Raw genomic sequence first — 24,523 nt, 5'->3', positions numbered from 1 at the left:
CGCCAAATATTGTGGATTACATTACTCCGATGCAAGGGAAATGTAGTTCAGTACATCTGGAGTGTCAAAGCTTACCTTACCCTGGTTCAATGTCAATTATAACGAAATAATAATGAGATTTAATGTTTAATTTCATTTTATATATACAAAACATTTATGTGAATTAGAACTTTATACGATTAACAGAAACAATCTACTCTTCATTTTGTTTTCCTTCTAAAAAAGCAAGAAATACAATTATAATAAAACTATTTCAGTTAGGCTTAGTTCTTTGTAATTTACCCAACTTTATGACATATTTTTTAATTATAATAATATTTAATAAGTATACAAGGGAAAATCACTATAATATTCATTTAAATGTAACCTAAAATCATTGTATTCAAAATTTCATTGGCCATGTGATATTATCTCTTTCCCATTAATCACATTAATTATTATTTGCTGGTTTAAATAAGAAAATGTCAACACATATTTTAATTCATGTTGGGGACTATTTTAAGTTACTTTTATAGAATATTTTACAGAAAACCTTTCAATGAAACTCTAAATTATTTTATCGACATTTTTGCTGGCATCACCGTTTTCTATAGAAACTATATTAAACAGTAAGGGAACAGGACTGCAATTATATTTTATTAAAATATATAGGATTTTAGCAATCTGCTTTGTGGTTTCTCAACTATCTAATCTAATTTTCTTAAAACAAGTTGTCTTTTTGCACGTTTTGTGTTGTAGCAGTTAGATAAAAAATTTAAAAGTTTCAATTTACTTGTGTCATTATTATGTTATTTTTCATTCATTTAAACATTTTGTAAATGCTATTTTTGAATTTTCAAACAGTTTTTGCTTAAACAACAGTGATAGCAAGATATTTTGTGTGTGCTATGGCTGCTTTACACATGATTAAGGCCTGTTGGATGAATTGTTGAAGGATGTTTTGACCTGTATTTAGTTCTTTTGCTTTATTATATCTAAAATGCTAAACAATCTTTTATAATACAATGTTGCTTTTATAAAAGTATGATGTTTGAATATATATATATATATATATATATATATATATATATTGTTTGTTTTCCCTAGAGAGGACTGAAATGTTGACCTCTTAATCTTCATGAAACAAAAGTATTGGATTTTCATTGAGACTGGAGTGCAGCCTTCCTATTGGATTTGTATACATTTTTGGAGCCCAGTGTACATTTATATAATGGTCTATGTATGTGTAGGCACATTGGTAGATGTGTAGGTATATGTATTGGTGCTTGTGTCTGGATGTATGTGTAGGTGTGCATGTACTTATATATATATATACACGACCAAATGCTAGCATATACAACAATAAATATATATATATTGTTGTATATGCTAGTGTATAGTGAGTGTGTACTTGTGTGCACTTGTGTATGTATATGTACATGTGTATGAGTGTGAGTGTGCGTGTGTCTGTGTATGCTGGACATAGGCCTTCATGCATATCCTGTAACTCTTGAATGCAACTTCATGCATTCTTAATACTAATATAAGTAATTATTTTGATTTTATTCCCCCCTCCTTGCACCATCTTCTGCACTGTTTGCTTTTTTTTCTCTCTCTCTAAACCTTCACTCTGTAATATTCACACAAAATATTTATGACCCTCTGCAAAAATTGTGTCTATTTTCTACCAAAGAGCAATACAAGATAGTGAGAAGAAGATCAAAGCACTAAGTCCAAAAAAGGAAAAGTGCTGGTCTGCATTCACAATCCTGTGTACCGCACGGGGACTCCAGGGGTCTCCAGGGGCTTACCCCAATCTTTAAACCTGTGTTTAATCTGCACTCATGTCACTTTAACCCCTGTATCACAACTCAATTTTGAATTCCATGTGTCGTCTTGCTCAGAAATGCTTTAGACTTGAGAAAGGGAGGTTCTCCTAAAAGCTTGTCATAAAAAAATTCTGTTAGTCCAATAAAAAAGGTATTACAAGATACAAATGTTATCTGTTTTTTACATAACAAATCTTTAATTTGTCTCAGAGATCCCTTGGTCCCCAGGAAATTGAAATACTTAGCTGAGGTCTCTCCTTTGTTCCCACTCCAACACCCAACCAGTTTAAGTGGAACACAGAGCTTTTCAATTTTGGGAGACAGATGCACCTCAGAGAATTTTTTAACAATCCTGAAAGGTCTACACCTACTATTAAAAATCAAGAAACGCCTCTATGCTTTAAGACCAAATCTTTATTTGATCCATATACAAACAAAGCATCAATCAAAACTTATCTCTCCACAGTTAACCACCTTGCACAGGAAGTTATTGGTACACATAGATGTCATCATAAAAATATTACTGCTCAGCAAGCAGAATGCATCAAGAATTTAGCCAATAAACCAATCTATTATTATCCGGCCGGCTGATAAAGGAGAGGGATAGTTATTATGGACTATGCACACTATGCAGGAGAATTGCACAAAAAAAAGCAACAACTACAGAATTATACAGTTTACCAGCTATTACGAGGTGACCCCACGGATAGGATAAATAATAAAATTAAAGCTATCCTTAAGATGGGTGTTGAATCAGGTTTGATAGATGTACAACTCAGCCAATACCTCTTGAAACACCACCCACGTACGCCCATCATATATACACTCCCGAAGATTCACAAGGATCCCGTTAAACCACCTGGAAGGCCAATTGTTTCGGCAATAGATGGACTGTTAGAACCCATTGCAAAGTGGCTTGATTCATTATTTCAAGCCCCTATAGCTGAACTTAATACGTGTATAAAGGACACGCCCAGCCTTATCACAAAATTGAAACAACTGAAGTTGAAGAAGGGCACTACAGTACTTATCACCATGGACGTAGGTAGCCTTTACACCGTAATTCCGCACAAACAAGGCATGGAGGCTATGAAAACAGTCCTTACTGCATCTTCAACCTATAAAGGACCACCCATAGAGTTTGTCCTTGAACTCCTTTCTCTTGTGCTCAACAACAACTACTTTAGGTTTGAGGATCAATGGTACCTTCAAATCTCGGGTACATCCATGGGGGCGGCTATGGCCCCCATGTATGCTAATGCATATATGTTTATGTATGAACAACAGTGGATTTTATCTAAATTTGGGCAATACATTCAAGGCTACTTCAGATACATCGATGATCTGCTTGTATTCTGGAGTGGTAGTGTTATGGAGGCTATGGAAATGGTACAGTTCCTTAACCAAGTGGAGAGCCCCATAAGATTTACATCCAACATCAGTCCTACCTCTGTCCAATTTCTGGATTTGGAGATAGTTATTAATGAAGAGGGACTAGTATATCGTCTCTACAAGAAACCCACGGATCGTAACACCATCCTACATAATACAAGCGCACACCCTACAGCATTGAAAAGATCATTGCCTAAAGCTCAATTTCTGAGAGTGATTCATAACAATTCGGATGAGAATACAATGGAGAGACAATTGGAAGAGATGATGGAGAGATTCCTCGAATGTGGCTACCGACGGAATGACTTAGTTAGAGCAAAGGAAGAGGCAAAGTTTGCCTGCTCAACTAAAGCCAAAAATTAAGCCCCAGGGCTAGTTTTCCCCGTAACTTTCCATGATGCATCCCCAGCGATTTCTAAAATTATCAAAGACAACTGGAAAATGCTGGCGTGTGATGACACTCTCCCTAAAGTGTTTAAAGAACCCCCCCTTATCTGCTATCGAAGAAACAAGAATCTAAGGGATCTGGTGGTCCATACAGACCCGATAAGAAGTTATGAAGTAAAAAATACCGAAGCACAAAGTCAGGGCAGTATTCGCTGTTTGGGTTGTGTTACGCATGGGCATATGACACCATCCCGCACCTTTCAGCACCCACATAAGAAGAAAACCTTCCAGATACGGCATACCATCACTTGTAAAACTCCGTATGTGGTTTATAAGTTGTCTTGCCCCTGTGAACTCTCTTACATTGGTAAAACCGAGACACCCCTTTGTGAAAGAATCAGGGGACACAGATCGAGTATACGGGTGGCCTACCATGATGGTACATCTGATCAACCAGTTGCCAAGCACTTTCTTGCCCTTCAACATCCGCTTTCAGCCAAAACGTCGGGGTGATAGAGGTAAACTTCTCTTGAATCGAGAGACATTCTGGATTTATACACTGGACACTATAGCCCCGAGAGGACTGAATTAAATGATTTTGTATCATTCATTCATATAAGTCACTTGTAACATACGTATTCATAATTATTGATTTTAATCTTTTATTTTCACAAATGTATTGTGAAATTTATTTTTTAACATCCTTAGTATTATTGGACTCTTTACCTTTATATATGCCTCTCTTGTTTTTGCCTTTGTCTAAGATGCCCTAACCTATATAATGGATTTGCTCTGTGCACTTTAGAATATTATACTTGAATGCCACTATCACTTTAGTATACAGTATGGTAACACTTGATTACACTGAGTTATTCACTATGCACATTCATTATTGCACTCTTGCACTTTATAGAACCTAAGATCCTAGATGGGCTTCATTTCTTTTTCACCAATATCTAAACTTGCACATTTTATGCGGACTAATTTTTAGTCGCTGTCTGTCTCTTTAAATATGAATTAAGCAGTGACTGACACACATCCTAATGCGGTTACTTTGAAGGAGTATAGATAGCTGACTTCATTATCTCTATATATGCTGATTCTTTTAGAAATAACATGCCTTTCACTGCACTTAATTATATCATGGCACGTATTTTTAATCCTTCACAGCATTCACGCCGTGACCGGGTTGCCGTGGCGACCGGGCTTGTTTCCGGTTCCCATGGCAATGTACGTTATGTAGTCACGTGTTTGAGGGGCGGAGCACGCACACACATGCGCACTGGGCATTCTGGAATGCGGGCGGCATCAGAAAGTGTATACATCTGGGGTAAACTAATTTTCTAATGATTTTTTCTTATCTATATGTTTCTTTGTTCTGTGTATGGCTAGTGTTCCTGATGAAAGTCCCAGAAGAGGACTGAAACGTTGAGCTGCTATTTTTAAATATGTTTAAATATAATCTACAGATTTTAACTATTCAACAAAACCGTGAGTGCTGGTCATACCTTGTATTTGGAGATATATATATTTATATATATATATATATATATAAATATATATATATATATATATACAGTTGCAAGAAAAAGTATGTGAACCCTTTGGAATGATATGGATTTCTGCACAAATTGGTCATAAAATGTGATCGTCTATTGTTGTGACTTAGATGATGATCAGATCACATTTTATGACCAATTTGTGCAGAAATCCATATCATTCCAAAGGGTTCACATACTTTTTCTTGCAACTGTATATACACATGTAAAAAACAGATACAATTTGTTATATAGAGTTGTGGTGGGGAAAAAATGTGGATGAAAACCCCTTCCACCTGAAGTAAATTTATAGTTAATACATTGCTAAACACAAATACACACACCAGTCAAGCCATAAGACTTGCTTTTCCCACAGAAATCTCATTTTAACAGTGCTCTCACTACTGTAAGGGATTCTGGGTAGGCATATGCAAATGAGCTTTATGCATTGTATGATCATATACCATAACTAAACACCAATTAATTTTCCTAGGTAGGTGTTTAAAAAAAAATTAAAAAAAAAATTTCATTATGTGTGCTTTGCAATTGCTGTTTTGTTAGTGACTGTGTGTGGATCTTATATGATATATATTATAAAACTTTTTTTCTTGTAATAAGATGCAATACTTTCCAAACAATCTCCTTTTTCCCATCATAGAATTAAATAGTGATATACTGTATATTTATATGTTTCCAAAGGAAACATTTTCACAGCTAGATACACTGCAACGGGGAGTTCTGATGAATTAAAGCTAATTCTCTTTGTGTCTGAAAAGTTTTGCATGTACATAAATTATATATATATATATATATGTGAGTGATTTTTTACTTTATTTTGTATTGCAAAATTTAGAGAAGCAAATGTATTTAGCAAAGATATATTCAGCCACCATAAATGACTGTACGGGAAATGGAAATCGCAGGGCCACTTCCCTCTCCCCATCCAGTAACCAACTTTTGTATTTAGGACTACATTTGTTTTTTCTAAAAATCAAGGAGGGCTGGAAAGGTGAGATAGTCATTAAACATATTCAGTACAGGATAGAAGTTATTGATAAGGTGATAACATTTTAAAACATCTGTATAGTATTATACTTTCGTGCAAGTGTAATACTACAATATTCTAACAGGCATTATGTTTACATTCTGTTGAGCTACATGTTTCCTGACTCAGATCTGAATAGACCTCAAGCTTCAGCAGCTGGTCGACTGCCATAAGCAAAAGGTAGTCTTCTGGAGGACCATATCAAGACTTATCCTACACACTATCGTTTCATTGTATTTTACCCACTCTATATATATTTTTATTTTAATTATTTATTGTTATTTTTCACTACTTTGTTTTATATATATATATATATATATATATATCTTGAAAAAGGCCCTATGAGGGTCGAAACGTCGATCACTGAAAACATTTTTTGTATATGTAATTTGCACCAAAGAATAAAGTAAACCACTGATTAAGACCTGTGAGTGCACCTTGTACATACTTGGATATATATATATATATATATATATATATATATATATGTACATTAACACCCAGGTTGTAATAGAGGTTACCATAACAAAGAAGTGAAAAATAAAAATTAAAGATAAAAAAATTATCACTGGTCATGTGGTAGTCATCTCTTCCCCATTAATAGTAACTTTTTTCTTTACTGTTATGTCTTGTCTTGTGTGCTAAAGTTAGTTTTACCAGCCCTCCCTCATATATTTGGCTTGTTTAGAAAACTGCTTTAGTCACCTACATGCATACCTCTAATTGATTTTCTCTGTGATTTTTGCCCTCTTCCCCCTCCTTTTATTGATAATTACCCAAATGTTTGTTTTGTTTGACCCTTACGTTATCTGTGCATAGATGCATCTCCCCCATTCCATAGCTTTACTGCAGGCCTATCTGATCTATAGTTAGAGGTTTTCTGCCTCAAACCCAAACAAAGCTCAGATGACCTCCCACCCTGCCCCTTAACACTTTAACTCTGCAGAAATGACATCTGCAAACACTAATAAGCACACTCCTTCATTGTCTTAACTCCTTACACTCTATCCTCACTCTCTCTACCCTCACTTTTATATTTTATATCAATCCCCTTTATTTTTTCCAAACATTATACACCAGTACATCTCCACTCCTCACCACCCCTGATTTACTCCCTTATCTCCAAGGCTTTCTCCTCCCTTAGTATCAAAGTCAATCCTTATCCCACTTCTCTTCGCATATTTCCTTCACCCTCCAACCATGCAACTACCACGCGATAAAAAAAAAGCCCAACCTTTACTCTAACTCCCCATCCAGTGACTATCTCACTACTACTATTTGCATTTAATATCCTCTAGAGAGCTGTGTATGCTAGATTAATCAACTTATTTGAATCTAACTCTCTGCTTGACATACAGTAGTCTGGATTCCACACTCGTCACTCTGTCTAAATGCCCCTAACTAAATTATTCAATGAATTAATAGCTGATAAATCCAGTGGCTGCTTCTCTCTTCTAATTCTTCTTGACCTTTCTGCTGCTTTTGCCACTGTTGACCATCAGCAACTTCTTCTCATCCATCATAATCTTTGTTTACGAGATTCTGCTCTTTCCAGGTTCTCTTCATACATCTTCCCGCACTCTTTTTCAAGGCTCATATTCCTGTCTGATTGCACCTCTCATGCCTCACCCCTCTGTCAGTCCTTACACTACCTATCCTCACAAATACACAAGTGGGTTCAATCAAGACCCTACGCTCTGCCAAGGATCTGCGCCAATCCTCTGTCTACACTCGCACCTGTGACTCCCACCTTTCACTCTTCTCTTTGAAACTCCCTTTCCTGCTCTGTTAGACTCTAACCCAGTCTCAGATCCTTCAGTAAATCATTATAAACTCACTTCTTTAGGAAAATATATCAATTAAAATGCTATTAGTTTACACTCCCCATACCTTGGTAACCCACCTTACATCTTAATCCTTCATAGTAAAATTCTGTTCTATTACCCTGTTTTCCCATACAAGAAAAACATCCACTCTTACCTCATGTGGCATTTTACCCACTTCCTCTAGAATGTAAGATAGTTTTAGCAGGGCCCTCTACACCCTCTGTTCCTGTGTGCCCAACTCATCTTGTTGCAAATACTTGTCTGTTAGTCCACCTATTGTACAGCACTGTGGAATTTGTTGGCAATATATAAATTACAATAATAATTTTATGATGCTGCAATGATAAATACTGTATGTCATTGAGTTCTGTAATAATATCTATAAACAGGAGTTTTCAAAATTATTATTAATTTAATTGTATCACACCTACTAGTATGTGACACAAATGTTATGCTTGATTGTATGCTAATATTTTAAATACCAAATAATTACAGCATAGAAATTTGCAGTAATTTTTTTTTTTATATATTTTTCTTATTGAACTATCGACGCATATTGAAAGATTACTATCAATAGTTTTCTCTCTGCCAGAATAAATAGTGATTCATATAATATAATTTAACATTTGTAACTTAAAGGGGCACCCACTGCCAAAATACCCCAAAAAGTTAGTAGTATTTAGTACCCCCATTGAAAATCATGTTTATTGTCAAAATTAGCAGACTTTAAGCTGTTTGCAACAAACAAATCAAATAGCTCACCACAACGAATGCTTCAAGTGGTTTCCCCAAATTCAACTGAAAATGCAACTTATAATGACTGTTCCAGTCTAATTATTATTCAACCCCTTCATGGAAAGCATCTTTAGTACTTAGTAGAGCACACTTTTGCTGTTATGATCTAATGCAAATGAGATGCATAACCAGACACCAGCGTCTGGCAGCATTCCTGAGGAAACTCCAGTTAAGTAGTATTCTTGAGTTTGATTGCTGCAACTGCCTTTTTCAAATCACACCAGAGATTTTCTATAGGGTTCAAGTCAGACGACTGTGATGACCACTGTAGAATTTTCCAGGGCTTCTTCTGCAACCAAACCTTGGTGGAATTTGAGGTATGCTTGGGATCATTGTCTTGTTGGAAGGTCCAATGACGCCTAAGCTTCAGCTTCCACATAGATGGCATGGTGTTTTCCCCTAGGATTTCCTGATACTTCAATAAATCCTGTTTTCCGAGAACTTTTGTGTGCCAGCACTTTTATTTAAACTTTTTTGTCAACGTAAAAGTCATTTGGGATTGGTCTAATTTGGATAGTTTTTTTTTCATTTAAGTCTACAAAGCCTTTTGTTTCTCCTTTTGCATCTGTTGGCATCTTTGTATTGTACAATGCATTTTATATTTTGTGTTCTATTCCTTATATTGTTTTAAAATAGTTTATTTTAAACTACCTTATATTTGTTTAGACGTTCATGAGACTTCTATTTATTCTTTATGGCATAGATTCTATTAGAAGAGATACGTTTATCTGCTGTGATTGTACAACAGTTTTTTTATTGATGTATTATAAGATTATCATATCTAATAGAATCAAGCCACATGTGAATTTCTTTCCGGAGAAGAGCTTATGCCAGTCAAAGAGTTGTAACGACTTTAATGCTGTTAAAATTGGCCTTTTGAAAGATGTGCTTTTGTGAAACCTATATGAATTTGTTTATTTAAGTAGATATTAAATGTCACCATGTTGTGGACACCATTTCCAAAATGTTAACTAACTTGTTTTATTCTAAGGTCATCTTCATTAGTACCAGGTACAGATAAGTATCTATTCATGTCTGTGCCTCTACTAAATGAGACATTCATTTATTCATTTATTCATTAAATGAGACTGCAGATTTTCCATTTTTGCTAACAGTTAATTTTCCTTTTAATACAAGCACTTAGAAGTTTAAAGTATTCATACTAATAATGCACTTCCTTTCTTATCGATCAGGTTAATTTGCCCAAAATGAAACCCATAATGCTCTCACGTTTTTACCTGTATTGTCATATAGAATTTCTTTAACCCCTTAAGGACCAAACTTCTGGAATAAAAGGGAATCATGACATGTCACACATGTCATGTGTCCTTAAGGGGTTAAAGGACAACTTCATACCCACAAAGTACTTCAGCTGTATCTATGAGAAATTTACACTAGTATAACTAAATAATAAAACACCCCATGGCTGTCAATCAAACAGTCAGGGAGTTTTTTCCTGTTTCTGTAGGCTCCCATGAGCTATTTGGAGTTGCAAGATCTCTCTAATTGATCAAGCATGCCTCCTCCTCACAAACCTCATTGGCTCCTTCCTAGACCTCAGATCAGAGTAGTGTTTGAAGATTCAAAAGCTTCTCACTAAGATGCCTCTGATAGGCTATTCCCCTGTGAAAAAAGGATGAGGCTTTCAAAGGCTGCAGTTTATTTTAAGTTCTTTTACAATATACCCCCAAAAAATATCTACTACACGGTATATCTATTACACAGTAAATTGAACTTCTTTGCCCATTTGGGCAGTGAATTTTCCCCTTAATAATAGCCTTTAATTCTATTTGGACTGATATCAATTCTTCATAAAAAGATAAATATATCTAAATTAGTTGTCCATGTTACTTCTCACATGCATAATATAAATTGTGGGGAGTGCTTTTCATGCCCAGTCCTACAACATGAAACATTCTTCTTTTTTTGAACGAACCCTCTGGACAGAAATGTGCTTACTTCTTCAACCCTAGTATACTCTATATCTCTTTTTAATAGCTATAAAAAATTGTCTTTCAATTTTATAATTCTAATGATTTTTAACATTGGCTTCCCCTGTCCATGGTTTCTGATTATATATCGATTTATAAAAAACTTGTCAAGAATAAATAAACATTTGAAAAACTGTCCAATTCATCTCTCCATAGGATTATCATTGCAAATGCCTATATCTACCTGTCAAATAATGTTGCAAACGTCCTTATATTTCTGTTCTTTAGAAATCTGTAATCTATATAACAATGTTTTCTAAATGATAGCCTTAAAAGCTGTCTTCAGTAAATTGTCAAACTATCAACATTTTTATAGAATTATTGATCAATATTTTGACAGTTGAGCAAAGCTTATTGTCTTACTGTTAATAAAATAAAGCACAGTAATGTAAAACGGAAGCTGATTAAGTCAAACCATCACTCAAAAAATATATAACATATTTAGAATTCTTTCTGGATTTAAAAAATAAAGAAACACAAATAATATTACAGCTTTAAAGAAAAGCCGTCAGCATTTTTATTATTATTTAAAATAAGGACTTGCATATATAATGGTCTCTATGTATTATTTTATATCGTGTGCATGTTATTAAATATCTTTTATCAGTACACAGCCTTTCTAAACTCTTCCTATAAAGAAAGACTTAATGTTTAAACATCTTTCCTTGCACAGTCTGTTTAATTTAGAATTTTTAGTCTTCTGCTTTGTTAATAGCTTTCAAAACCCTGCATAGTGTAATTCAAGTTCAATTTACAAAGTAGAGGACACAAATTCTTAAGTAAGTTAAAATCTGATTGGAAACACAACTGATTTTTTCCATGCTGACTGTGTCAGTTACAGCCAGGGGAAACATGAACTAAAGAGGTATAACTCATAAATGGCTGAGAATTTAGCAGTGATATTGTTAGGGCATGATCTATACACCAAAACTTCTTTATTAAGCCAAAGTTGTTTTGATGCTTATATTGTCCCTTAAACCATCTTTGCCATATGCCAGAAGCATAGCTTATCTAATACAATATTATGTAATTAATTAAGAGTTAGTGCACATTCCCCTAATATTATTGACCAGTGCGTTTTGGGCAGTTTAAGAATTCTCAAATTGTTCAAGGCAGAAAAAAATAGTTTTTCTGAAAAAAAAAGGTCAAGATGGCTGCCTACATCAATGAATATCAATGAAAAGCCTGGGGATGTGCTAAAATAATGTATTAATGTATGTTGGCATAACTAAATAGACAGAGTCTATATTACATAAAGCATTTCATAAAAAATGGGCAGTAGAAAAGTTGGCGCAAAAAAATAAGATAAAATATAAATAGGTTTGCAGCGCCCACAATATACCCAGGTAATAAGGTACAGAAACAATCACAAAACAGAAAAGTGCTGGTGCGCATACATATGTAAAGAACCCCTCAAGTGTTGAGAAGTATTTACAAACAGATGATACAGTGCAAGCAAGTGTGATCCCTTATAGGGCGTCTACAAGCCCAGGTGTATATGTGTGTATACTTATAGCCTATTACACTGTACAGTTGATATCTGTAGTTAAGGAGAAAAAAGTAGGGGCGAGGGAACAGAGACAGCACTCCTAGTGCAATACAATTATTAAAATTTAAACTAAGATAAACTGTCTCTTTAAGAATGCAACTCACAAATGTAGAGTGGTATGAGAGCCACTCTAAGCTATCTCGCCCAGGGAGGATCAGCCCCTTGGGTATGTGGGATCTGATAAATGCTCATGCGACTCCAGTGTCAGGCAAAAAACATTTATTGAAAATAAAAACAACTGATAGTCAAATAGTAAAAAGCACAGTCCAGCTGCAGCTCACCACACCATGGGGAGTTTGATAACAGTTCAGTGTAATCTCTCTCCTTCTGGGGCTGGTCCTGCTGGCTGGTGTGTGTATTCAGTTCACTTCCTTGGATCCTGATCACCAGGTCACGTGACGCGTTTCGCCCCGCCTCTTGGGACTTTCTCAAACGAGCAATATCTCCTCCCACTGGAGATTGGAGGGGGTGATTTTATTCGTAAGATCGGACAGGAAGAGATGCGTTGGATCTTCCTTTTAGACACCCTAATTCCATCCGGTCTTAATAAAGATTTTTAATTATGTAATTTTCTATAACCCCCCATCCCTTTTTTTAGGAAATTGTTTAGGAATTTTTTTAGGAATTTTTGATATATATATAATTTTTAGTATTCTTAGTATTCTTGTAGATGCTTTTTCTACCATTTTTTATTTTTGACATTTTATCTAGTCTTTTTTGCATACCTCCTATCCAACCCCAATTCACCTGTGGGATCCCAATCGAGGTTACTGTATATTCATATCTTCGGTAAACGATGTATAGATTTTTTAAGACTGTGTTATTATTTGTATAGGCACCTTTTTATATATTTTTAAATGTATGTGCTTGTAGATACCATTAAATGGATGTTCTTGCCATTGTAAGGTTAATATCATTAAGACTTGAGTTAGACGATCTTCCCCTTTTCCCTGGATATGTTTATTGTGATTATTTGGTATTTAACAAATGTTTACAAGTTTCTGTGCTTGAAAAATTATGTGCACACACAAGTTATATCTAAATCTGTATGCATGATTATCCTTTTATATTGGATATTCAGATTTTTAAATGCTGTTTTTTTGGGGGGGGTTTATAAACAATCACAGATTGTGAATACATGTTTTATTTGGATTTTAAGTAATTATGGACAATGTGTGCAACTTTGCACAAGCCGATTGGATCATGGCTTTGGGACTCCTAAATAAAAGAGGATCTCCAGTGGGAGGAGATATTGCTCGTTTGAGAAAGCCCCAAAAGGCGGGGCGAAACGCGTCACATGACCTGGTGATCAGGATACAAGGAAGTGAACTGAATACACACACCAGCCAGCAGGACCTGCCCCAGAAGGAGAGAGATTACACTGAACTGTTATCAAACTCCCCATGGTGTGGTGAGCTGCAGCTAGACTGTGCTTTTTACTATTTGACTATCAGTTGTTTTTATTTTTAATAAATGTTTTTTGCCTGACACTGGAGTCGCAGGAGCATTTATCAGATCCCACGTACCCAAGGGGCTGATCCTCCCTGGGCGAGATAGCTTAGAGTGGGGCTCATACCACTCTACATTTGTGAATTGCATTCTTAAAGAGACAGTTTCTTAGTTTAAATTTTAATAATTGTATTGCACTAGGAGTGCTTTCTCTGTTCCCTCCCCCCTACTTTTGTCTCCTTAACTACAGATATCAACTGTACAGTGTAACAGGCTAAAAGTATACACACATATACACCGGGGCTTGTAGAAACCCTATAAGTTATCACACTTGCTTGCACTGTATCATCTGTTTGTAAATACTTCTCAAAACTCGAGGGGTTCTATACATATGTATACGCACCAGCACTTTTCTGTTTTATAAAGCATTTCATGTTCATTAATAAAAATGATAACAGCGTAAGTGAATACCGTATTGTTCTACAACATTTCTACTGTTTAGATGAGTAATCCAAGCTGAGACCACCACCTGTTGATTAACATACACACCTGAAGCAGTTATATTTGTCTATAATTATATGTTATTTCATATATGAAGTTGATGTACAATTTAGTTGTTTGCTGTAAAAGAATAAGAACACAATATTTACTCTAAAACATGCCTAAAGAAAGTGAATTACACAAGAAGCTCTCTTTCTTATACCATCTGTCATTTTTTTTCCTTTCATTTTAACCATATGCCAATATACGCATTTGTAATATATTTTATGACACTGTTCATCTGTACAAAGTGCTGTAATTTTCATTTGATAACTACAGGAAACTTGCATCGCATGCCATCTGCATTGCCCATCCTTTTAGATTTGTACCTTTTAGCAAATCCCTGAAAGAAACCATATTTTAAGGATTTTACACAAATGAATATTCTTTAGCTATACATTGCATAACCTTAGATTTAGTCGAATATATTTCTTGAGTTTCAGATAATTCATTCAAATTACTGAATTTATTTTTCTCCAAAATATATAAACAGAGTGTAAATCAAAACACAACCAGTTTTACATCAAAATAATTTCTGTCTGTTTCCGTAAGGCTGTGTTAGTTTACAGACATTGTAAATATGGTCAGGTGAAAAATGTCTTATTCTATAGAATAGATACATGATTGTTATGGAAACCAGGGTTGACCTTAGGCCTTCAGTCTTTTTGTATGAAGCATAGATATGTTAATTCACTCCAAGAGTCCATGTGATCTTTACTGATTGTCACCATTTAGTGTAGAGAGATGTAAAAGTCACTTTTGTCTTAAAACAGTAAATCTCTCATTGATAAACATATTTAAGATTGTCAGTGTGAGACTATAAATGTCTTAGGTTGCTTATAAAAACTTTTTTGTACAATAATTTTTTGTACAATAAAAAAGTTTTGTACAATAATTTAGCATGTGATATAACTGCAGGGAGTTTTGTTCCACTGAAGTGGAATGTTCACAAGCTCATTTGATAATTCACATCATAGGGAATTATTGGATAACTTATGTTCAATGATTAGACCTCAGAATGGTTATATTTTCCTTAGAGGCACAGAGAAATGTAACAGACATAATATTGGTTGATTTTATCAAAAGTTCTTTGGCAGAAAATGTATTGGAAAACTGTAAAACACTAACTCAAAGCCCTCTCACCCTAAATACCCCATAACTATATCTGTTAACCCTGCAGAAGTTCCCTGTATGTATACATACAGGGAACTTCTGCAGGGTTAACAGATATAGTCACACTGTAGCATTATCCCACTGTGTGTTTTTGTAGAGAATTTTAAATTTCTTACTACTCCTCTAAAAAGTTTTGTTTGAGTTACTGTATATTTGAAAACTGCTGCCAGATTTATTTATCTTTTTTATATTTATTTGTTAATCTATATGTTATTCAAAAATTCAAAAACACTGAAATAAAAAAACTGGCCTTCCTAAATGCTTCCTGTAAAAAGTCATCTGTTGTTTACACTTCCTTAATTGCAAATTCTATTTAATTTATTAATCTCCTGCTCTGTTAACCCTGCAGAAGTTCCCTGTAGGGATGTACATACATGCATACATACAGGGAACTTCTGCAGGGTTAACAGAGCAGGAGATTTCTAAATTAAATAGAATTTGCAATTAAGGAAGTGTAAACAACAGATGACTTTTTACAGGAAGCGTTTAGGAAGGCCAGTTTTTTTTATTTCAGTGTTTTTGAATTTTTGAATAATATATAGATTAACAAATAAATATAAAAAAGATAAATCAATCTGGCAGCAGTTTTCAAATATACAGTAACTCAAACAAAACCTTTTTAGAGGAGTAGTAAGAAATTTTAAATTCTCTACAAAAACACACAGTGGGATAATGCTACAGTGTGAAATAGACTTAAAGAGATAAGTAGGCTATGGTCTGGGGGCGGGGACTGACTGCTGAACTGAGCGGTCGCAGGACAGAACTACTCCTGTTTTAATCACCTAAATCTCATTTAATCAGCCACGGATGGCGTTTGATAGACTCCATAGAGTCACTAACCGAGTGGTGAAACCGAGGGGCACCTGCCAACATCAAACAAGCAGCCCAACTGACGAGACTCCCCGGAGAGACACCTGCAGCCTACAAGCACAGGCAGCATGGGGAGACAGATGCTCCCATGCAGCCCTCTAAGGCTAGAAATGGGTTCATGAGCCTTTGCTCCCCCCCATAGACTGGCAGGGGTTATCCCAGTCCCAGGAGTGCCCACCGGGTTGCGAGTCAGCAGCCCCAGATGGAGCTCTCCAACACCAAAATGGCAGTGAATGCTACTTGACAGCCCAACGCACTAAACAGGGACGAAACTATGGCACGACTAAATGCCATCTTTACAGCTTTCTGGAGAAAACTCGAAACATGCCAAGCCATGCCACGAGCCTCAGAAATGTACGCACCACCACCGCGGTCCACACACTACTGTCCTCAGGGCACAACTTACAGAGAGAAGCGAGTGCAAAAATGGCGCCATCGAAAATATCACTACCCGCCAACAAACAAGCTTACGCTAAGGCACCCTGCTGCGACCATCTTTCCCTGCAAGCACAAGCTATCCCTCACCAAGCACACCTTCCGGAGTCAGAGCAACATTAGCTCTGAAAGGAGCAAGCACCTACCATAACACAGCCCTGGGATGGCATCGCAGAAAGCGAGAAAAAAGCACACTTCTACACACCGGACCCGGTCCGCACAGCTACGAGCTCAACAAGCCCTACTAGACCCTACATACGCACCACAAAGCGCAAGTCATAATGAACGGACAGCAGAGGCTGAAATATACCACAGAGCAAGGCCTACTGAAAACTCAAAGATCAGGGACACTCGGCCTCCTAACCCCACAAACTGGTTGCTCCCATACCAGTACAGATCCGGGGACATCAGCTAAAGGCTCACTGTACGTGCTCCCAAGCAACATAAGCCTCACCTCGCGGGGTCTGAGTGTCCAACAACCTCAAATCAAACGGGGGATCGGGTGAGAAGGCTGGGGGCTCCCAGTAGCTGATCCACAGACTCCTGTTCCTCTTGGCTTAATTCTCACATAGTGGACTAATGTACTTTACTTTTTACTTAACTTTTTCTTTTTTCACTTTTTTCTGCTTTGATACCATAGGCTTTTAGTCATCACTGAATCTAGCACGGTCATAGGTCTTTCGTAACAAAAATGGCAGGATATGTACCTAACCTTAATACTAAGAATAATTACCCATCCACAGACATACCCTGCATAAGCAATTTTCAACAAGTATTTAGTATTGCGCAGTAATAGCCAGTCATATCTTGCTAGCTACTACCCAAAAAGCAGAGCAGACCTAGCATGTTCTTGATGTATATTAGCAATGTTATGCCTAGTGATTCTTATTTTATTTTTCAAACAAAGGAGATATGCCTTAGTTAATTAAGCTGTTAATACTAGTACCTCACGCTAAGTCAGTCTGTTAACCTGAAGCAACACCTCGTCTGCCTTTAACTGTAAGTGACGTGCTGGTTTAGCCAATGTTGAGACCGCTTTAAAGCTTTTATTTTATATCCAGCTAGACCTAATCTACAAAGCTGTTTTGTACTTATCTTACTTTATATGTGTACTACACTTTATTACGAATACTCATAAGTTACGTTAAACTTGTTTTTGTACCAAAATATAATGTGCATGCCCTCGTGCCACTGTTTAAACTGTGTACGCTGTTGTGGCATTTGATCTTGCAATTTACCTACCTGCACGAAAAAAAAAAAAAAAAAAGGTTATGGACGGAAATGTACTGAGATTTATACGCAGAAATACACTGGCTAGAAGACCGTAGGAGAGATTTGACCTATGTAAATTGCCACTAAAGTTGTTAATAAAATATCGACACTTAATACATAGTTCTCTTTACGGACATTAATGGATAGATTACCATCACAATACATGATCACAATGTCGAACAAGCTTGTTTAATACCTTGTAATAGCTGTATGAATGTTCTAAGACAGTTAGGGGGCTATTGATCTTCCTTATGTCAATACAAGATGTGCGTATACTAACAATGTGCCACATTTGTAGTTTAATAAAAAAAAAATTTCAACTGTCTTGTTTTAATCCTACTGGGAGAGAATAATTCAAGGTCAACTTTTTTGATGATTAAAAATGTTTTGTTTGTTCAAAATGTGCTGGATTCGGTTCCAACAATTCAAGAAACACTTAATCTTTTAAACACTGCAAATTATGAAAACACTGTAAAAAATGTAGGTCCCATAAACACATGGAAGAGACACATTGTCATAACAATTGATTAAATTAACTAACTAAAATAAAATATATAGAGTATATATGTTATTTGTGGTACAAAATTGGCAGTGTATATTAGTCAACAGAGATAATTTAAGTAAAATCTGAGAAATTTGCTCAAGATCGATACTTTTTTTGTTTGTTATGAGTAAGCACTCTTCAATGTGCGAAACATGTAAAGGAACACTTTAGTGTAAGGAATACAAATATGTATTCCTAACACTAATGAGTTACTTGCTTTAATGATTTCCTATGGGTTTTTCTCATGCAGAGCATGAGAAGGTCCAGCGGCATTTCATAGAGTCAACCTCTGTGAAACTCCAGGAAGCGCCTCTAGAGTCAGTTTCTCTAAAAATGCAATGTTTTATATTGCAGGACTAAGTAGGACAGAGATAATGCATCCAGACAACTTCAATAAGATGAAGGGGTCTGGGTGCTTATAGTAAAGGGGTCTGGGTGCTTAAGTAATTTTATTTTTGTATTGATTTGGCCCATTTTTACTGTGGTTGTTTTGTTGGTGACATAATTTATGGATATTTTTAAATCAAGAGAAATAAAGATTTCATATTTTCACTATACTTTTTATGTTATATTTTACTTCACTATATTATTTTACTATATCTTTACTATATGCTTTGCTTATTCTTGCCTGTTTGCATAAGCCTTTCTACTGGTTAGGAAATTGCACTTGTAACCAAGTCCATTCAAGCATATTATAGGGTAAGACATTTATTTTACAGTATTTTTCTTTTTTAATTTTTAACATCGGATCAATGCCTTATTAGACTACTATATCATGCAATATGTCATAATACTTACTCAAGAATGCAGTAATCACGTAGACATGTTCTAGAACATGTTCCTCAGCACCAAGGATGGAAACTATTCAACCTTAAAGTACTTAATTGGAAAATGGTTTAAAACCTTTAGTAAAAAATGGTGTTAGCTTTAAGGTAAAGTTTACCTTATTCTGGTTCTTACCTTTGCACACTGGTCGATGGTCACTCCACGCTGCAAAGACATCAGCAATCCTTTGGCAAGTGATGCTTTTTTCACCTTGCAGAACATAGTCTTCATCACAAGAGAAAAGCACGGTTGCACCAAGACTGTAACAAAACACAATATGACAAAATAGCAAAAATAAAATAGTTTAATAAAAAAACTACCTCATTTTGTGATGGTAACTGCAGGGAGTTTTGTTCCACAACGTGGAATGTCCACAAGCTCATCTGACATGACACATAATAGAATTATTTAATAACTCAAGTACGTTACCTGTTCAATGATAAGACCTCAGATTGGTTAAATTGGGTTTGGAGGCACAGAAAATGTAACAGACATCAATTATATGACAATTAAATTAAATTAAACCAAATATGAATACTAACCTTAACTTAAATATCAAAATTGTATTTAAGGTGCTGCTGAGTAAATATATATATATATATATATATATATATATATATATATATATATATCCCAAGTAAGTAGGTTAATCTCATCAGAGCAGACATTAGACTGTGAGAGTAGGACCTGCCAAAGATGGGGTACATTGACGTTGTGGCAGGCTTATGCAATGTATGATCATATAATGTAACTAAATCCCCATTGTTTTTTTGCCTAGATTAGGTGTTTTTAAAAAAAAAAAAAAAAACTTTTAAAAACTAATAAAATCTGTCAACATTGAAGTTGCTGTTTAGTAGATAGGAGAGTGTGCTGGATCTTGTGTATTGTTTATTGTGTATATATATATATATATATATATATATATATATATATATATATATAAATATATATTTATTTATTTTAAATATAGTGCTTATAATTCTTAGAATGGTCAATTTTGTCTTTGGCAGAAACTGTATTGTTGTACTGTAAAACACTAACCCTAAGCTTTCTCATCCTAAATATCCCATAACTATATATATATATGTAAATATATATATGTGTGTGTATATATATATATATATATATATATATATATAATTATTATTTTATTATTTATATAGCACCAGCAAATTGCGTAGCGCTGTACATAGTATATATGCTTAGGGTCTTTAGGGTTTTGGGGTATTTAGGGTAAGAGGCCTTAGGGTTAATGTTTGACTGTGCCCAGTACAGTTTCTGTCAAAGAACATTTGACAAAATCCACCATTATAAGAAAATGACTTTCAATGGATACTTAAAAAGGATAATTTTAGAATTAGATTTGAAATATAAATTAAAAAATCTGTCAGTCTGCACCACAAGACAATATGACACTGTTAAAAAATGAAAGACATATGTAATAGAACCAACTGGTTTCTGACAGATTATATTGACATAATACATGTATACATTTCAGCAAATAAGTAAAATGTGTTGCAACAATAAATATTGCAGTAAGTGGGAGTTTTTGAAAATTAACTGTCACATTTACTTTTTTGATGTTTCATTAAATATTATCTTAGTAAATAAATGTATATGGTTTTGTGCAAGAGCACATAGACACGTAGGCAATTCATTTTATTCTGAATCGAATTTCGTCTGAATTCGGTAAATCAGAAGCATCCAAATTTTCTAACTACCAAAGAACATATTAAATTAAAATAATCTGCTTTGATTGGACCATTCAGTGACTCAAGAGTGCCTTTATGCTCTCTGGACCAATGAGGACTGGGAGGGGAGTGACGAATGAACAGCTGTCTGATGTAAAGCCCTACTACCAGAAATGTCTATGTTAGCCAAACAGCATACAAATGGCATTCAGATTTTTATTCAGTTATTCACAAAAGGCACATTTGAATATGTTTACTATATGTGAAATTCCATTGTTTTAGCTGTTAAAATCAGCCAAATTTCTATGTGTTTACCAGTTTCACTATTCATAAACAGCTACTGGTAGTTTAACTGCAAATAAATCCACTTTGTTAGAATTATTCCATTCCCCTGATACAAAGCATGGTATTACCACACATTTAGGGATATTTGCTAAAGTGTGAATTTAAAGTGAATTTAAAATGAATTTAAGGCCAGAGTAGCTAATGTGAAAACATTGCTGACCAGTTTGTCTATTTTGACTTTAAATTTTAAATTCACTTTCAATTCACTTTTAATTCTCATTTTAGTGAATTGGCCCCAAACCTTAAAACAAATAGGTTTCATTCAGTTCAGTGTGGTTTAAGGTAATTTTAATTAAATTGATTAAGAGAAGCTCAAAGGAAGTCAAGCATATTAAAGAGAATTAAGTGACTTGAAATCTGTAGTGGCAAATTCAGCATTTAGTGAACTGACCTCAATTTATTATGCACATTTAATGAGTCTGCAAAACATGATAGGTGCTTGAAAAATGGGCAGTAGAGCAACTAACACCTAATAACCTGGACGTAACCATAGGTAATTAATAAAATCTAGATTTATTCTAATCTGCATATTTACTAGCAGTATTGAGTAGCGATAATAACGATGATTCATTTTTTAAAAATCAAATGGTAATATGTAATTTTCCATGAAATAGTGCCTTTAACCCCTTAAGGACCAAACTTCTGGAATAAAAGGGAATCATGACGTGTCACACACGTCATGTGTCCTTAAGGGGTTAAGCATATCTAAAATTGCCATCTCTGTTTTGCTATATATGACAGCTAATTACTGGGCTTTGCCTTTGAGTATTAAGTTAGTACTCAGTAAATAATTATAACGTATGTGAACATTTTACTGTGGAATGAAAAATTTATTATTAAACAGATGTTTTAGTAATAAAAGCATTGATACTAAGAACCACATTTAGTATTTAATACCACTTTAACTGCTATTACCTCTTTCAAGCAAGAATAAGGGCAATTGTACGGGCATTAGTTTGGGTTTATATAGTCAATATAAATTATCTAAATTATTCAGTATTGACTTCAAAGTTTTACCTAAAATCAGAGCCTATTCTTTTCCCATTTTCAGGTTCTCCTGGATCAGGACACATATTTGATGCTTGTTTAATGCCTCCTTCATTTACTGTGAATGAAAAAAATACATCTTTAAAAATGAAAATACAATGCATTGCACACAATGTAAGCGTCCAAAATAAGTTTTATTGTATACCAACATGCGATACTGATTTGTCCGTCTGTCCATCTATTTATATATCCATTTATCTATCTACACATTTGTGCTTCCTGTCATACGTCTGTCCGTCTAGATCGATTAATAACATTATTTAAAATAAAAAATATGAAAAATCTAAGCATTAAAAATATTTCACTAAAGACATACATTAGGCATAGACCTAACAGCTTTAACAGTCAGCATTACAATACAAAGCACATCTCCAGGATTCCAAAACAAGTTATGCAAAAAGAAGAAATAAAAATAGACTTGGGTAAGGACTATTAGTAAAATAAAAGAGACATGGAAGAGTAAGCAATCACCAATTTATTATAAGTTTATAATAGACATAGGTAAAAGAAAATCATACATTACAAAATTAATAGTAGGAATTTGTTCTCTTTCTTTTCAATAGTCAATTATATGGCTAAAGAATATCCATGTTGGGGAATGCCCTTAATTAATATCAGAGGATACCCAGTCCCTCAGTATCACCAATCCTCCATCCATCTAATACACTTATACATCTTCAGTAGTGCCAGCAAAATGCCCACTCCTCATGGCAATGTGAGAAGTAAGGTTTAACCAGTGTCACCAGGAGTACTCTCCTCTGCTCTATGGAAATTTGTTCGGACTCCGAATTATATAATTCAAAGTCTTTATTCCACTACATAAGGGATGGGAGAGGTGTAGCCATTGGCTATTGTTTTTTAACTAACAACACAGAATTAACTACTTATAAAATGTTGATAAAGAGATAGAGGGTATAGGGTGTTGGACTAGCCAACTCCCCAACCTCTATAAAGGTTACAAGAGGTATAAGGGGCTTAACCCCGAGAATAATTGCAGAAAAAAGAGAGAATGGGATGGAAAACCACTTAATAAGTAAGTGGAATCCCTACTCATTCACAGGTATATACCTCTGAAAGTAAACGTACCGTCACAAAGGGGGGGGTTGAGGCTAAGGAGGGGTTATTAAACCTTTATATGGGGAAAATAGGATTTAAATTTTTTAAAACCTGGTAAAAGTATTACCAGAGGCGAGTACACCTGAATAATGTGTGAGTAAATGAGATAAATGCTCTCAAAAAAGAAACTAGGGTAAAGAAAGGTAAAGCTCTTGACAAAGGCGGTTCTATATGCCGAAACGCGCATCGAGCATACTTTATTGCCGATGCATTTATTTTGAGGTTTTTCCTTTTGGTTTTTTTATTTTCACTATACTAGGTGTATTATGTTGTTACTCACGGATATTATTTAGGTTCCCTATGGGTTGGCAGGGGTGTGCTTGGTAGGGATAGCCTGTAGGCTGCCTTGAAGCAGCAGTTAGTCCAGCCTTTTCCCTTTGTGGGAGTTAGACAGCCAGTTCAGGGTATTTATACTGTACAGAGACAAATTTACCTTCTCTCCTTTTCTTCTTTACATTCCACTCCATACATTCCTGCCTGTACTAGTAACTGTAGCTGTTGGCCCCAGTGGCACCATAACTACTACCATGGCACAATTAAATCCCTACCAATATTCCTCCTTTGCTTAAATGCGAATGTTGCGGCATGACTACTTTATACAGTGTACATATTGTACTCCCATAGAGATCTACTTATAGAATATTCTATATTTTTACTTAATTATCTTTACCCTAGTTTCTTTTTGAGAGCATTTATCTAATTTACTCACACATTATTCAGGTGTACTTGCCTCTGGTAATACTTTTACGAGGTTTTAAACAATTAAAATCCTATTTTCCCCTAATAAAGGTTTAATAACCCCTCCTTACCCCCAACCCCCCCCCCCCTTTGTGACGGTACGTTTACTTTCAGAGGTATATACCTGTGAATGAGTAGGGATTCCAC

At 35.0% G+C, this 24,523-nt stretch overlaps 1 protein-coding gene across 1 annotated transcript in view; it reads right to left on the bottom strand.

Moving 5' to 3' along the window:
* CSMD3 (CUB and Sushi multiple domains 3) overlaps positions 1 to 24,523 on the bottom strand; it is a 1,213,223-nt gene that overhangs the window by 645,394 nt on the left and 543,306 nt on the right. The window contains exons 10-11 of the mRNA XM_063451130.1: positions 22,493 to 22,580; positions 19,575 to 19,699 (exon numbers count right to left, since the gene is read on the bottom strand). Of these exons, the coding sequence (XP_063307200.1) occupies positions 19,575 to 19,699; positions 22,493 to 22,580 (213 nt within the window). The remainder of the gene's footprint in view (positions 1 to 19,574; positions 19,700 to 22,492; positions 22,581 to 24,523) is intronic.

Source organism: Pelobates fuscus, chromosome 4 (genome assembly GCF_036172605.1).
Source record: "Pelobates fuscus isolate aPelFus1 chromosome 4, aPelFus1.pri, whole genome shotgun sequence".
Taxonomy (NCBI): domain Eukaryota; kingdom Metazoa; phylum Chordata; class Amphibia; order Anura; family Pelobatidae; genus Pelobates; species Pelobates fuscus.
This window is presented reverse-complemented; position numbering and strand designations above follow the sequence as displayed.